The following is a 17,774-nucleotide window of genomic DNA, read 5'->3' as shown; positions in this document are numbered from 1 at the left end:
TGGACTCATAGTGCTTACGATAGTGTAATGTTAGAATGTGAAAAATAAAATAGTCACCTTTAGTCTTGTTAGTCAACTCTGATGATGAGTCTGTAGCTGCTCTTCCATTTGAGATGAGAATGAGTTATGATTATAACTCCACGTATGTATATTCTTAAAGTAATCCTACGTACTATTGCACCATGCCTCGTAAGCCCTCCTATCTGTAGAAGTACAGTACCTACAAGATTCCCAAAACAATATTTTTAACTGTCTTACATGAACCATGTACTGGTTTGACATCTAAATAAACTTATTGGCCAACTAGTCTCAAGAAAAACATGACATTCAGCATCTGACAACACATTATCTAGTCATCAATCAAAGAAGAAGACAGATGATTGTAACTCTTTCAATTTCACCTGGTTGTTCGCTATTAAAACACATGTACCAGGAACTGCCATTACTTCCCCAATCCTTTCCTGATGAGCAAATGATGTCACGCATGTTTTCTTCTAAAGACAGGTGTAGAGGAGGCAGACAGAAACAGTCATACACTGTTATAAATGATCATAGGTCCACAAGTGAATTGGTTGCAAAACTGATTGAATGATGGTCAATTGACAGATGGCAGCCATTTTCTGATATCTGTAACATTTAATGTCAATGTTTCACTCCTCTAAAACAGACCTGTGTGTGGAGATATCTCTCTCTCCTGTCTGGCAAGAGAAATAGATTCTGACGATTAGAGCAGTTTCCCACAACCTGCCTGCCTAATGAATAGAACAGAATGGGGATATATCTGTCTGTCACTGAACTTAATCATCATAATAACAGGAAAGTCCAACCCAGAGCCAGAAAGTATCACCTAAGTTCACGTTCTCAATGCAGTGTTTTGATCCTGTTTGACTACTTTACGGAGCAGAAAAATGCTTGGCATTGCTTTTAGGGGTAATATTTAGATCGGACCAAAAAAAAAAGCATATTAGTCCAAATCCAGGAGGGGTATAAGACACAAACTCAGCAAAAAAAAAGAAACATCCCTTTTTCAGGACCCTGTATTTCAAAGATAATTGGTAAAATCCAAATAACTTCACCGATCTTCGTTGTAAAGTGTTTAACACTTTTTCCCATGCTTGTTCCATGAACCATAAACAATTAATAAACATTCACCTGTGGAACGGTCGTTAAGACACTAACAGCTTACAGACGGTAGGCAATTAAGGTCACAGTTATGAAAACTTAGGACACAAAATAGGCCTTTCTACTGACTCTGAAAAACACCAAAAGAAAGATGCCCAGGGTCCCTGCTCATCTGCGTGAACGTGCCTTGGGCATGCTGCAAGGAGGCATGAGGACTGCAGATGCTTGGGGCCAGGGCAATAAATTGCAATGTCCATACTGTAAGACGCCTAAGACAGCGCCACAGGGGAGACAGGACGGACAGCTGATCGTCCTCGCAATGGCAGACCACGTGTAACAACACCTGCACAGGATCGGTACATCCGAACATTACACCTGCGGGACAGGTAGAGGATGGCAACAACAACTGCCCGAGTTACAACAGAAATGCACAATCCCTCCATCAGTGCTCAGACTGTCTGCAATAGGCTTAGAGAGGCAGGACTGAGGGCTTGTAGGCCTGTTGTAAGGCAGGTCCTCACCAGATATCACCGGCAACAATGTTGCCTATAGGCACAACTCCACCGTCATTGGACCAGACAGGACTGGAAAAAAGTGGTTTTGTCTCACCAGGTTTTATGGTCGGATTTGCGTCGAAAGAATGAGCGTTACACCGAGGCCTCTACTCCGGAGCGGGATCAATTTAGAGGTGGAGGGTCCGTCATGGTCTGGGGAGGTGTGTCACAGCATCATCGGACTGAGCTTGTTGTCATTGCAGACAATCTCAACGCTGTGTGTTACAGGGAAGACATCCTCCTCCCTCATGTGGTACCCATTTTGCAGGCTCATCCTGATCCCTCATCCTCATCCCTCCACATGACAATGCCACCAGCCATACTGCTCGTTCTGTGCGTGATTTCCTGCAAGACAGGAATGTCAGTGTTCTGACATGGCCAGCAAAGAGCCCGCATCTCAATCCCATTGAGCAATTCTTGGACCTGTTGGATCGGAGGGTGAGGACTGGGGACATTCCCCCCAGGAATGTCCAGGAACTTACAGGTGCCTTGGTGGAAGAGTGGGGTAACATCTCACAGCAAGAACTGGCAAATCTGGTGCAGTCCATGAGGAGGAGATGCACTGCAGTACTTAATGCAGCCGGTGGCTATACCAGATACTGACAGTTGCTTTTGATTTTGACCCCCCCAATGTTCAGGGACACATTATTCAATTTCTGTTAGTCACATGTCTGTGGAACTTGTTCTGTTTATGTCTCAGTTGTTGAATCGTGTTATGTTCATACAAATATTTACACATGTTAAGTTTGCTGAAAATAAACGCAGTTGACAGTGAGAGGACGTTTCTTTTTAGATGAAATAAATAACAAATAATAATACATTATTTATCATTATTATATATTAAAGAGTGGGGAGACACACTTTGAAACCTTGCTTTAAACATAATGATTTAAAACACAGTACACACACACACACACACACACACACACACACACACACACACACACACACACACACACACACACACACACACACACACAGGAATGAGGATATGCTAAAAACTCTGTCACACAAAACTTTGAACAACAATCCGAACTATGAAACTTGAGATCAGGTCAAGGTAGCTATATTCGTCTATAGTCTTTCATCCTATAATCGTCTGTTCCATGCACTTGAACTTGACTGAACTGACTGTAAAATGTGTGCATATATTTCTCTTGTATACAGGGGTGAGAGGATTTGTCAGGACTCTGAGAACGGTTTTTAACATCCAGTTTGGTCTAAAAACAAAGAGTTAATTGATTCCCTTGGTGTTGGCTGCTTTTTCAGCCCTTCAATGCTTCTTCCGATGGCTTACTTGTTCTGTTTGAGAACTGGACGTGGAGGAAGGAAGAAGAAATGAAAGTGATTCCAGACCCATCCTTTCTCTCCATCCTCCTCTCTTCTAAATCAGCTGCTCCAGAGACCATAAAAGACCTTCTGCTCGTGATATAAAACATAATTCTGCTAGTTTCATTTTCTTTTTCAATCATCCAGGCTGTATCACAACCGGCCTAGTTAAACAAAGGTTTTATAAAAAATTAAAAAATGCTCCAAAAACACAATTGTTCCACTCCAAAGACATTACTGTTCCATGATTATAATTTACATGGTTGAGAAGTGCAAGATGTGCACGTACATGTACTCTGTGACACCCCTTCCCTCTGTTGTCGCAAATCACACGTCATTAAAATGCAAGTTCATTGCCTTACATACAAGTATAGCCTTATACCAACACATGTAAAGTAAGATCTAATGTCAACAATGCAAGCATCATGAAACATATCATTGTTTAATTGTGGAGAAGGATTATAAAAAAAATGTATCATGCGTTTTTTAGCAGAAAAGCCTTCTCGAACATGTGAACTTTCATGTGCCTTAATAACAAATTGTATGCCATCTGTAAATACGAATGAAATTGTTAAATTACGAGCCTAGTTGGTTTAGTCACAGAAAAAGACAGCAATGTTCCTGCTAGCTGCTGAGATGATGAGTGGGCTGGAAATGCTGAGAGATGAGTTTGGATTGGTCTGCCATACATTTAAATAAAAAATTATCTCACATTTACTAAACCAGGTAGGCTAGTTGCGACCTGACCAAGATAAAGTAAAGCAGTGTGTGTTGTTGTATGTGCCAAACTGCTTTGCTTTATCTTGGAATAAACAAACATACAGTCAATAAAAAAGTATATATACAGTGTGTGCAAATGAGGTAAGATAAGGGAGGTAAAGGCAATAAAATAGGCCATAGTGTAGCTTCCTTCCCTCTCCTCGCCCCAACCAGGGACCCTCTACACACATCGACAACAGCCACCCTCGAAGCATCGTTACCCATCGCTCCAAAAAAGCCATGGCCCTTGCAGAGCAAGGGGAACAACTACTTCAAGGTCTCAGAGCGAGTCACCGATTGAAACGCTGTTAGCGTGCACCACACTAACTAGCTAGCCATTTCACATTGGTTACACTAGCAGCGAGGTAATTACAATATAGCAATTAAACACAGGAGTGATAGATGTGCAGAAGATGAATGTGCAACTAGATATACTGGGGTGCAAAGGAGAAAAATAAATAAATAAATACAATATGGGGATGAGATAGTTGGATGGGCTATTTACAGATGGGCTATTTACAGATGGGCTATGTGCAGGTGCAATGATCTGTGAGCTGCTCTGACAGCTGGTGCTTGAAGTTAGTGAGGGAGATATGAGTCTCCAGCTTCAGCGATTTTTGCAGTTCGTTCCAGTCATTGGCAGCAGAGAACTGGAAGGAGAGGCGGACAAAGAAGGAATTGGCTTTGGGGGTGACCAGTGAAATATACCTGCTGGAGCGCGTGCTATGGTTGGGTGCTATAGCGTGCTATGGTGACCACTGAACTGAGATAAGGCACGGCTTTACCTAGCAAAGACTTGTAGATGACCTGGAGCCAGTGGGTTTGGCGACGAGTACGAAGCGAGGGCCAGCCAACGAGAGCGTACAGTTTGCATTGGTGGGTAGTATATGGGGCTTGGGTGACAAAACGGATTGCACTGTGATAGACTGCATCCAATTTGCTGAGTAGAGTGTTGGAGGCTATTTTGTAAATGACATCGCCAAAGTCGAGCATCGGTAGGATAGTCAGTTTTAGGAGGGTATGTTTGGCAGCATGAGTGAAGGATGCTTTGTTGTGAAATAGGAAGCCGATTCTAGATTACATTTTGGATTGGATATGCTTAATGCGGGTCTGGAAGGAGAGTTTGCAGTCTACCCAGACACCTAGGTATTTGTAGTTGTCCACATATTCTAGGTCAGAACGGACCAGAGTAGTGATGCTGGATGGGCGGGCAGGTGCAGGTACCAATCGGTTGAAGAGCATGCATTTTGTTTTACTTGCAATTAAGAGCAATTGAAGGCCACGGAAGGAAAGTTGTATGGCATTGAAGCTCGTCTGGAGGTTAGTTAGCACAGTGTCCAAAGAAGGGCCAGAAGAATACAGAATGGTGTTGTCTGCGTAGAGGTGGATCAGGGAATCACCAACAGCAAGAGCGACATCATTGATGTATACAGAGAATAGAGTTGGCCCGAGAATTGAACCCTGTGGCACCCATGTGCACCCATGACCAGCTCGGAAACCAGATTGCATAGTGGAGAAGGTACGGTGGGATTAGAAATGGTCGGTGATCTGTTTATTAACTTGGCTTTCGAAGATTTTAGAAGGGAAGGATGGATATAGGTCTATAACAGTTTGGGTCTAGATTGTCTCCCAATTTGAAGAGGGGGGTGACCGCAGCAGCTTTCCAATCTTTGGGGATCTCAGACAATATGAAAGTGAGGTTGCAACAATTTGGGCAGATAATTTTAGAAAGAGAGGTCCCAGAATGTCTATCCCAGCTGATTTGTATGGGTCCAGATTTTGCAGCTCTTTCAGAACTATCTGGATTTGGGTGAAGAAGAAATGGGGAGGCTTGGGCGAGTTGCTGTGGGGGGGGGTGCAGGGCAGTAGACCGGAGAAGGGGTAGCCAGATGGAAAGCATGGCCAGCTGTATAAAAATGCTTACTTGGGGAGGAGGCCTCTAATGTTAACATGCATGAAACCAAGGCTTTTAAGTCAACAAATAAATGCGCCTGGGGAATGGGAGTGGAGCTAGGCACTGCTGGGCCTGGATTAACCTCTACATCACCAGAGGAACAGTACGTTCGGAACAGTGAGTAAAAGGAGCAGGTTTCTGGGCGCGATTGAATAGATTCAAGGCATAATGAATAGATGAATAGATTCAAGGCATAATGTACAGACAAAGGTATGGTAGGGTTTGAATAAATTGGAGGTAAACCTAGGCATAGAGTGACGATGAGAGATATATTGTCTCTTTAAACATAATTTAAACCAGGTGATGTCACCGCATGTGTGGGAGGTGGAACTGAAGGGTTAGCTAAGGCATATTGAGCAGGGCTAGAGGTTCTACAGTGAAATAAGACAATAATCACTAACCAGAACAGCAATGGACAAGGCATAATGACATTAGGGAGAGACATGCGTAGCCGAGTTATCATAGGGGTCCAGTGAGTAGTTAAGCTGGCTGGAGACATGGTGATTCAGACAGCTAGCGGGCCGGGGCTAGCAAGCTAGCACAAGGGCCTTAGAGGTACGTCGCGACGGAAGAGGTCTGTTGTAGCCTCCTCGTGCGGTAACATCGGCAGACCAGCCGTGATGGATTGGTAGGGTTCCGTTTAGTAAAGGTGCCTGGTCCAATTGGAAAATAGGTATAGTGGCCCAAGGAATTGGCCGATGGACCTATTCTGCTAACAGTCCGATATTCCCTAGACAGCTAGCGGACCACAGCTAGCAGGCTAGCACATGGGCATTCAGGGGACATCGCGACGGAGGGGCCTGTTGCAAAAAGAACCCTCGGCAGATTATGCCGGTAGTCAAGACGTGATGGATTAGCAGGGCTTCGTGTAGTAAAAGGGGTCCAGGACAATTGGCAAAAATAGGTATTGTAGCCCAAGGAGTAGAGCACACTTCTGTCTATTTGAGCTGGTCAGTATGTGTTGGTAAAATGCATAAGTGTTGCTCTCCACTTTCTGGATTTTGAGTATGATAGCTAAGGAGGTGGAAAAACACTGAATTGAGTTCAGTGAATTGAAGTTCACTGAACTGAATTGAAGTTCAGTTTATAAACATTGAGAACAAAATTATCTCAACAGCTGATCAGGCCATTGATTGTGGCCTGTGGAATGTTGACCCACTTCTCTTCAATGGCTGTGCAAAGTTGCTGGATATTGGTGAGAAGTGGAGCATGCTTTTGTACACGCTGGTCTTGAGCATTCCAAACATGCTCAATGGAGGACATTTCTGGTGAGTATGCAGACCATGGAAGAACTGGAACATTTTCAGCTTCCAAGAATTGTGTACAGATCCTTGTGACATTATCATGCTGAAACATGAGGTGAAGGCGGTGGATGAATGGCTCGACAATGGTCCTCAGGATCTCGTCACGGTATCTCTGTGCATTCAAATTGCCATCAATAAAAATGCAATTGTGTTCGTTGTTTGCTTATTCCTGCCCATACCATAACCCCAGCGCCACCAAGGGGCACTCTAATTACAATGTTGACATCAGCAAACCGCTCACCCACATGATGCCATACGCTGTCTGCCATCTGGCCGGTATAGTTGAAACCGAGATTTATCTGTGAAGATCACACTTCTCCAGCGGGCCAGTGGCCATTGAAGGTGAGCATTTTTCCCACATTAGTCAGGTACATTCCCAAACTGCAGTCAGGTCAAGTCCCTGGTGAGAACGACGAGCACACAGATGAGCTTCCCTGAGACAGTTTCTGACAGTTTGTGCAGAAATTATTTTGTTGTGCAAACCCACAGTTTCATCAACTCTCCGGGTGGCTGGTCTCAGACGATCCCTCAGGGGAAGAAGCCAGATGTGGAGGTCCTGGGCTGGTGTGGTTACATGTGGTCTGAGGTTATGAGGCCGGTTGGAAGTACTGCCAAATTCTCTAAAATGGCATTGAAGGCGGCTTATGGTAGAGAAATTAACATTATCTTCTCTGGTAACAGTGCTGGTGGACATTCCTGCAGTCAGCATCTCAGTGGCACGCTTCCTCAACTTGAAATGCCTGTGACATTTTTTTGGAAACATGGGACCAACACTTTACATGTTGCGTTTTTCTGTTGTTCAGTATATATACACTGAAAACTTGTCAAAAACACCTACTGTACATCATTTGAAATGTTGCGCAGGTTGTGCTTTGTGATGCCTTGAGGGTCCAATACAGGGGGATACATTTACTCAGATTAGTGATTATGGTCTGAATATACAGTAGTGAAGCAGTAGTCAAGCTAACATTTTAGACTCTACAATAAACTATAATGTAGCATTGTTCATGGTTTAACAACTATAATTTAAAAAATCACACATCATTTCTTTAAGATTTGCAGGCATCCCATTGCAGTATCATCCACATTACACTAAATGCAAATAGCAAAAATCCATATAATTTTTGCCCCATTTAAATCGATGTCTGTTCCTCAAATTAGCTCGGATTTACTGGGACTAAGACAATGTTTCAAGGAAACACAGACTTATTCTGTAAAACAAAGACAATATATATATTTTTCCTACTTTCATTCGATCTCACCAAAACTAGTTAAGCAGCTTTGACTGTTGAACCATCCATATACTGTATAAACCCCATCTATGAAAATGTCTAATCTAGACCATCCATATACTGTTTAAACCCCATCTATCAAACTGTCTAATCTAGACCATCCATATACTGTATAAACCACATCTATCAAACTGTCTAATCTAGACCATCCACACAGTCTGTGATTCGTAACAAAGTGGTGTCCTTCCCCACCACTTGTTTTGGTATACAGCTGTACATTGAACAGCTTCCCAAATCTCAGACTTTAGCTTTAACTAAAACACTATGCAGCCCCATATTATAACAATTATATGGTGTTGGTATGATATATTATGATTCTCATGATTCTACACTTATTGTGGTTATATACTGTGATTTTATTGTGATTCGATGTTCCAAACATTGCTCACTATATGTCTGTGGCAGAGAGACTAGAAAGCATGAGAAAGTAATGGAAGTAAAATTTCCTCCAAATATGTGCTTCCTATTTCAAATGAAAACTTTGAACTTTCTATGAAGGAAAATAAGAGTTTTAGTGCAGACAGCCAACTAACTCAAAAATAATAGTTTGATATTGTTGATGCGATACGACATGATATATTGTGGAAAATAATATCCCGATATGTAACTATCCATTTTTTCCCCTTCATTACTATTGAATAGGCGTTTCAACGGTCTTGCTGTTATAAATGTAGTTCCTTATTGACACCATTGAGGTAGGGTTTGTTAAGCTTATTGTAGCTTCTGGTCACTACTGTATGTATATTCTTATCAAAAGGAATACAATGAAATATAATGATTAAAGATATGCTTTTTATTAAAATGTCCAGAAGCAGATGTAGCAGAAAAGGATCAACAAATAACAAATGCAGAGTGTATAAAATAGTGAAGGTGAAACACCCTGAAACACTATTATCTCCCCATAATATTTGATTGTTCCATTAATCAAAGATATAATTAATCCTTTAAATCCCATATGAATCTTTCCTTTATTGTGATAAAATGTGATAACAACGCATGTTGACCCAAGCTGACAGGACTGTTTGAATATTCCTATCTAATGGATGCTTCATGAGAATTTGAACTGAATGAATTTTGAACATGTTAAGAAATATTTGTGTACTGCTTCAAGTGAGGAATCACCTCAAAAGTACTTCCAAAGTACTCAAAACATTCAAATTCAATCAGTGAAATAAAAACTGTTCTGTCAGCGTCTGTCAAACATCCATCCATCATATAAGGCCAGTTTGCTGGACCCAGATTAAGTTAACTCCTGGACTAAAAAGCATTTTTTCCCCTAATAAATAGGAGTTACTGTTTCCAGTGCTGTTCCCAGAGTACTGTTTCCAGCCCCTTCCATGTCCACCAATCCCCAGTGGGCTCCGATGGAGGTGATCCCGGCACCGTTGAAGCGACCGCTGAGGATCCTCAGCTCATTGCCCATGTTGGATGGGTAGAAGTTGAAGGAGACCTGGTTGGGCATGCCGGCTGACAGAGTGCGCCCCATGTTGGTGGTTAACACCAGGTAGCAGATGTAGTCTGCTGGGTTGTACTTCCCAGACACCTCAACGATGGCCTCATCATTAAACAGCTCCATCACCTGCTTTACACTCCCTTCGTTACCGAACACAGGAGACCAGGTGTTGCCGTATCTCAGCTGGAACCTAAAACAGAGGAAGCTTTTCACGTTGGTTGTGTTTTGATAAGGCACATTCAGACCGAGACAGCAGGTAGCGTCAGAGAATATCAAGGAATTACATTTTACATTGTACTCTGGGTTAGATACGATAACAATATTGTTTGGTCATAAACTGAATATGTAATAAACACAACAAATGAATAAATACATAAATACATAAATACATAAAGAAAGAAAGAAAGAAAGAAAGAAAGAAAGAAAGAAAGTCTGTTGGGTAGTGTAGTTGGACTGAGTCATTGGTGTTTGTTGGGTAGTGTAGTTGGACTGAGTCAGTCGTGGTTGTTGGGTAGTGTAGTTGGACTGAGTCAGTGGTGTTTGTTGGGTAGTGTAGTTGGACTGAGTCAGTGGTGTTTGTTGGGTAGTGTAGTTGGACTGAGTCAGTGGTGTTTGTTGGGTAGTGTAGTTGGACTGAGTCAGTGGTGGTTGTTGGGTAGTGTAGTTGGACTGAGTCAGTGGTGTTTGTTGGGTAGTGTTGTTGGACTGACTCAGTGGTGTTTGTTGGGTAGTGTATTTGGACTGAGTCAGTGGTGTCTGTTCATGGGTCAGAGTCTGCTCACCCACTGATGTAGTTGTTGCTGTTGTAGTTGTAGTAGTAGTAGTAGTAGTAGTAGTTGTTGTTGGTCTCCCACACTCTGACTCCCGTGATGCGCCCCTCACCATAGGAAGCAAATGGGGTGCCAAGTCCCTGACCCACCGCAGAGGAATACGAGTAGGGGTCTTTGATGGCTAAAATAACATGGCCAATATGTTTACTATATTTACTATATTAATAATACATATTTATATATACATCATTTTATTTTTACCAACACATTTCTGAAAGATCTTTACATTATTAATAAAGTGCAGATGAATTAACTAAAGTACATTCTGCAATGATTTAATACATTAGTTTATGTCTCAAAGAAGAACTGTCTAACTGAAAAAGACAAATTGGTGAAAGCACAAAAGCTATTATTTAATAATTATAATTCAGAATTGTATTTTTATAACTCACGCAAAGCCAAGCAGCCAGCCAAGAACATTGTGACAACCAGGATTAAGAACATTCTGCAAAAGTGAGGCATCAACACTTAAGACCTTTAATTTCAGTCAATTTCACTCTCATTCCGTTTCACTTTAAATGGTAAAACTTGAAATAATGTAGTTAATAATGTTTTTCATAGTAGTTTGTCAAAACAAATAAGTCATTTTACCTGTCAGGTCAGTGTTTCCTAGGAGGGAAAAGAAAATAACCTTTTGAATTGTGACGTAACAAACAACAAACCATTCTTGAATGTGAAATGTTATAAAACAGCTCTAAAAAGTTGAACCTACTCTTGTTTACTACAATCACTCTTGCAGTGCTAAGCTACTGTCACATTAAAATAATGTCAGATCATTGAATTTAAATTTAGTGGCAAAAGGGCCAAAATATTTGTGCCCAAGCACCAAGAGATAATGAATATTAACTTCATAACATTTCCCACACCAGTATTATGCATTAAAAACAAGTGCACATTTTCAATTTAGTTAGTTGTGTAGTTACCCACAGTGCTATCTTGAGATGTGTGTCAAAACCTGTGAAAGCTTCTTGTCTCTCTGTCTCTGCCAGGTCATTCTAGTGTACTGCTTCCTCAAAGAACTGCATTTATACCTGCTGAACATTCCATCAGTTCTAGATGGAAGGAGCATGACAAAGAACACGTTTAGTCAGTCACTATTGAGAAGTCAGACATTGTTTTCTAATTGGTCGAGGCTACTTTGGGAGGGAGTATCAAGGAAGTACTATAAGGAAATAATAATTGTGTTCTTTTGAATTGTACCAAATTAATGATCTGAAATAGGGATAAAAAGGAAGATACCATTTAACAACCAAACAATTTCAAGAATGTACCAAGATTCTATGAATGTGTACAAAAATCGCTCAAAATCAGTCTCCCAATCTTCAGTTGTTTTATTACACCAAGAGGAACTCCTTCCCTTCAAACATTCTTCTGTACATGTGTTTCCATTTAATTCTAGAGGGGCAGATGAGATTCTCAATTTTTCGTCTTCATTATTGTCCAACATTTTCTGCAGTCTGTTACAACACTCACATCTTCATTAAATCACTGGCAACCTGTTCATGTTACTACAGGAAAACAATCTGATTTCATTTTCTGCAGATGAACCAGATAAATATCAGTAGAAGTTACAAAGTGAGAAAATAAAAGTTTGTATACAGATGACAAGGTGAAATACCCCGAGGCACTTGTGACTACCTATCCATAATATTTGATAGTTCAATTAACACATTAATACAAATATATAGTGTAGGACTTAAGTGCTAAAAAATAAAATACATTTAAAAAAAGATAAGTTAAAAGGTCAATATAAATCAAAATTGCAATTTTAACAACTTTTCTGTATGTAAGTTGAGTTATCTATTTTCTTTTAATTGGGATAAAATGTGAATTTATCTCAATAACTACCCATTGGGCACAAACTGGTTGAATAAATGTTGTTTCCACATCATTTTAATGAAATTATGTTGAACCAATGTGGAGTAGACTTTGAATTGTCGTCTGTGCCCAGCTGGTAGCTCCCCTGACTATAAGGGCACAAGGCGAGACCCAAATGCAGACACAGGAGGCAGATGGTTGAGCTCCGATATTTATTATAACAAAGAGAGTAGGCAAAGACAGGTCGGGGACAGGCGAGAGTTCATAAACCAGGTCAGAGACCAAACAGTACCAGGCGATAGGCAGTCTCGAAGTCAGGCCAGGCAGGGGTCAGAAACTAGATCTGAGTCCAAAACAGTTTACAAGGGAATAGGCAGGCTGGTAGTCAGAACAGGCAGAGTGGTCAGGCAGGCGGGTTCGGAGTCAGGACAGGCAAGGGTCGAATCCAGGAGGAATAGAAATGAACAGAGGTTGGGAAAAATAGGGGCAAGGAAAACCGCTGGTTGACTGGCACAGAGACAGGAAACACAGGGATAAATACACTAGGGATAATTAGCGACACCTGGAGGGGGTGGAGACAATCACAAGGACAGGTGAGCCAGATCAGGGTGTGACACTTACAAAACATTTGTTTGCTGTATAACGCTAAGATAACAAGCTGAACTAATGTATATTAAATGTATTCTGATGAAGTCAAACATACTCATCTTTTCATTTGTTGTGGTAAATACAACCTCAAATGTGACCCGTACGTGACCCTCCTCCTTCATTGGGGTAACCTCAAAAATAACAGTGTGCATATTTAGAAAATACTCAATGATATTCTAAACATTCAAATTCATTAACCTTCAAACGGCTCAGTTAATGTATCTTAAATACCAAAACAGTCCTGTCAGCATCTATGTCAAACATCCAAATCGTAAAGGGTCAGTTCCCCAGACCCAGATTAATTTTACTCTTTGACTAAAAATCATGTTCAATGGAGAATCTCCACTAAAAGGAACTAGTCCCGGACTAGGTTTAATCTGTTTCCAGGGAACCAACCTAAAGATTGAGACATACTTTTCCCCCACAAATTATTTCCAGCCTTTTCCAAGTACACCAATACCCAGTAGGCTCCGATGGAGGTGATGTCGGCACCGTTGAAGCGACAGCTGAGCGGCCTCAGCTCATTGCCCATGTGGGCTGGGTAAAAGGAGACATGGTAGGGCTGGCCGGCCGACAGAGAGCGCCCACTGTTGATGTAGTTTCCAGGGATGTACTTCCCAGACACCTGGACGATGGCTCCATCTCCTGCTCTTCACCAGCATCGTGACCAAACACAGGAGACCAGTTGTAGCCGTATCTCAGCGGGAACCAAAGAAACAGAGAAGGATTTTCACAATAAATATAGAAAGTGTGTCTGTTGAGTAGTGTAGTTGGACAGTGGTGTCTGTTGGGTAGTGTAGTTGGACAGTGGTGTCTGTTGGGTAGTGTAGTTGGACAGTGGTGTCTGTTGGGTAGTGTAGTTGGACAGTGGTGTCTGTTGGGTAGTGTAGTTGGACAGTGGTGTCTGTTGGGTAGTGTAGTTTGACTGAGTCAGTGGTGTCTGTTCATGGGTCAGGGTCTGCTCACCCGCTGATTTAGGCGTTGCTGTTGTAGTAGTAGTAGTAGTAGTAGTAGTTGATGTTCTCCCACACTCTGACCACTGTGGTGCGTCCCTCACCGGAGGAAGCAAATGCGGTGCCCCCTCCCTGAACCACCGCAGAGGAATACGAGTGTGGTTCTTTCATGGCTAAAATAACATGGGCATTATATTTAATATATTAATAATAAAAATGTATACATCATTTTAATTTTACCAACACATTTCTCAAACATCTTAACATTTTGAAAAAAGTGCAGATTAACTAAAGTACATTCTGCAATGATTGAATCCATCAGTTTTTGTCTCACGCATTGTCAACTAGCTGACCAAGAACCCTGACGGACTGGAGGCTGCTGAAGGGAGGACGGCTCACAATAATGGAACTGAGCAAATGGAATGTCATCAAACACATTCAGATCATGTGTTTGTTGTACTTGATACCATTCCATTAAGTTGGCTCATGTCATTACCACGAGCCCATCCTCCCCAATTATGGTGCCACCAACCTCCTGTGGTGATAAACAAGATTGAGAACATTCTGCCAAAGATAGTCATCATTACTAATGACTTTTCATTTCACTCAGTTTCACTTTCACTACACTTCACTTCAAATGGCAAAACATGAAGTAAGTTTGTTAATAATGTTTTTCATAGTAGTTTATAAAAACAAGAGAGGCATTTTACCTGTCAGGTCAACCACCCCTAGGAGGGAAATAACATACACGTTTTACCTGTCAGGTCAACCACCCCTAGGGGGGGAAATAACATACACGTTTTACCTGTCAGGTCAACCACCCCTAGGGGGAAATAACATACACATTTTACCTGTCAGGTCAACCACCCCTAGGGGGGAAATAACATACACGTTTTACCTGTCAGGTCAACCACCCCTAGGGGGGGAAATAACATACACGTTTTACCTGTCAGGTCAACCACCCCTAGAGGGAAATAACATACACGTTTTACCTGTCAGGTCAACCACCCCTAGGGGGGAAATAACATACACGTTTTACCTGTCAGGTCAACCACCCCTAGGGGGGAAATAACATACACGTTTTACCTGTCAGGTCAACCACCCCTAGGGGGGAATAACATACACGTTTTACCTGTCAGGTCAACCACCCCTAGGGGGGGAATAACATACACGTTTTACCTGTCAGGTCAACCACCCCTAGAGGGAAATAACATACACGTTTTACCTGTCAGGTCAACCACCCCTAGGGGGGGAATAACATACACGTTTTACCTGTCAGGTCAACCACCCCTAGGGGGGGAAATAACATACACATTTTACCTGTCAGGTCAACCACCCCTAGGGGGGAAATAACATACACGTTTTACCTGTCAGGTCAACCACCCCTAGGGGGGGAAATAACATACACGTTTTACCTGTCAGGTCAACCACCCCTTGGGGGAAATAACATACACGTTTTACCTGTCATGTCAACCACCCCTAGGAGGGGGAAATAACATACACATTTTACCTGTCAGATCAACCACCCCTAGAGGGGGAAATAACATACACGTTTTACCTGTCAGGTCAACCATCCCTAGGGGGGGAATAACATACACGTTTTACCTGTCAGTTCAACCACCCCTAGAGGGAAATAACATACACGTTTTACCTGTCAGGTCAACCACCCCTAGGGGGGAAATAACATACACGTTTTACCTGTCAGGTCAACCACCCCTAGGGGGGAAATAACATACACGTTTTACCTGTCAGATCAACCACCCCTAGGGGGGGAATAACATACACGTTTTACCTGTCAGGTCAACCACCCCTAGGGGGGAATAACATACACGTTTTACCTGTCAGGTCAACCACCCCTAGGGGGAATAACATACACGTTTTACCTGTCAGGTCAACCACCCCTAGGGGGGGAAATAACATACACGTTTTACCTGTCAGGTCAACCACCCCTAGGAGGGGAAATAACATACACGTTTTACCTGTCAGGTCAACCACCCCTAGGAGGGGAAATAACATACACGTTTTACCTGTCAGGTCAACCACCCCTAGGGGGAAATAACATACACGTTTTACCTGTCAGGTCAACCACCCCTAGGGGGGGAAATAACATACACATTTTACCTGTCAGGTCAACCACCCCTAGGGGGGGAAATAACATACACGTTTTACCTGTCAGGTCAACCTCCCCTAGGGGGGGAATAACATACACGTTTTACCTGTCAGGTCAACCACCCCTAGAGGGGGAAATAACATACACGTTTTACCTGTCAGGTCAACCACCCCTAGAGGGGAATAACATACACGTTTTACCTGTCAGGTCAACCACCCCTAGGGGGGGAATAACATACACGTTTTACCTGTCAGGTCAACCACCCCTAGGGGGGGAATAACATACACGTTTTACCTGTCAGGTCAACCACCCCTAGGGGGAAATAACATACACGTTTTACCTGTCATGTCAACCACCCCTAGGAGGGGGAAATAACATACACATTTTACCTGTCATGTCAACCACCCCTAGGGGGGAATAACATGCACGTTTTACCTGTCAGGTCAACCACCCCTAGGGGGGAAATAACATACACGTTTTACCTGTCAGGTCAACCACCCCTAGGGGGGAATAACATACACGTTTTACCTGTCAGGTCAACCACCCCTAGGGGGGGAATAACATACACGTTTTACCTGTCAGGTCAACCACCCCTAGAGGGAAATAACATACACGTTTTACCTGTCAGGTCAACCACCCCTAGGGGGGGAATAACATACACGTTTTACCTGTCAGGTCAACCACCCCTAGGGGGGGAAATAACATACACATTTTACCTGTCAGGTCAACCACCCCTAGGGGGGAAATAACATACACGTTTTACCTGTCAGGTCAACCACCCCTAGGGGGGGAAATAACATACACGTTTTACCTGTCAGGTCAACCACCCCTTGGGGGAAATAACATACACGTTTTACCTGTCATGTCAACCACCCCTAGGAGGGGGAAATAACATACACATTTTACCTGTCAGATCAACCACCCCTAGAGGGGGAAATAACATACACGTTTTACCTGTCAGGTCAACCATCCCTAGGGGGGGAATAACATACACGTTTTACCTGTCAGTTCAACCACCCCTAGAGGGAAATAACATACACGTTTTACCTGTCAGGTCAACCACCCCTAGGGGGGAAATAACATACACGTTTTACCTGTCAGGTCAACCACCCCTAGGGGGGGAAATAACATACACGTTTTACCTGTCAGATCAACCACCCCTAGGGGGGGAATAACATACACGTTTTACCTGTCAGGTCAACCACCCCTAGGGGGGAATAACATACACGTTTTACCTGTCAGGTCAACCACCCCTAGGGGGAATAACATACACGTTTTACCTGTCAGGTCAACCACCCCTAGGGGGGGAAATAACATACACGTTTTACCTGTCAGGTCAACCACCCCTAGGAGGGGAAATAAAATACACGTTTTACCTGTCAGGTCAACCACCCCTAGGGGGAAATAACATACACGTTTTACCTGTCAGGTCAACCACCCCTAGGGGGGGAAATAACATACACATTTTACCTGTCAGGTCAACCACCCCTAGGGGGGGAAATAACATACACGTTTTACCTGTCAGGTCAACCTCCCCTAGGGGGGGAATAACATACACGTTTTACCTGTCAGGTCAACCACCCCTAGAGGGGGAAATAACATACACGTTTTACCTGTCAGGTCAACCACCCCTAGAGGGGAATAACAT

General features: G+C 42.7%; 1 protein-coding gene across 1 annotated transcript; it reads right to left on the bottom strand.

The window, feature by feature from the left end:
* Positions 1-9,086: 9,086 nt before the first annotated feature.
* Positions 9,087-11,059, bottom strand: LOC139378993 (zymogen granule membrane protein 16-like). Its single transcript, XM_071121681.1, has 3 exons — positions 10,990-11,059; positions 10,550-10,718; positions 9,087-9,957 (listed from the first exon to the last, which is right to left on the bottom strand). Exons 1-3 carry the CDS (start codon positions 11,057-11,059, stop codon positions 9,591-9,593), a joined length of 606 nt encoding a protein of 201 aa, XP_070977782.1. The 3' UTR covers positions 9,087-9,590.
* Between the last annotated feature and the right edge of the window lie 6,715 nt (positions 11,060-17,774).

Source organism: Oncorhynchus clarkii, chromosome 2 (assembly GCF_045791955.1).
Source record: "Oncorhynchus clarkii lewisi isolate Uvic-CL-2024 chromosome 2, UVic_Ocla_1.0, whole genome shotgun sequence".
Lineage (NCBI taxonomy): Eukaryota > Metazoa > Chordata > Actinopteri > Salmoniformes > Salmonidae > Oncorhynchus > Oncorhynchus clarkii.
This window is presented reverse-complemented; position numbering and strand designations above follow the sequence as displayed.

Coding starts and splice junctions, on each gene's coding strand:
- LOC139378993 (XM_071121681.1), bottom strand. CDS start 11,059: ATGCCTCACTTTTGCAGAATGTTCTTAATCCTGGTTGTCACAATGTTC. Junction 10,719..10,989: donor GGCTGGCTGCTTGGCTTTGC/GTGAGTTATAAA, acceptor ATGTTATTTTAG/CCATCAAAGACCCCTACTCG. Junction 9,958..10,549: donor AGCAACAACTACATCAGTGG/GTGAGCAGACTC, acceptor CCTCTGTTTTAG/GTTCCAGCTGAGATACGGCA.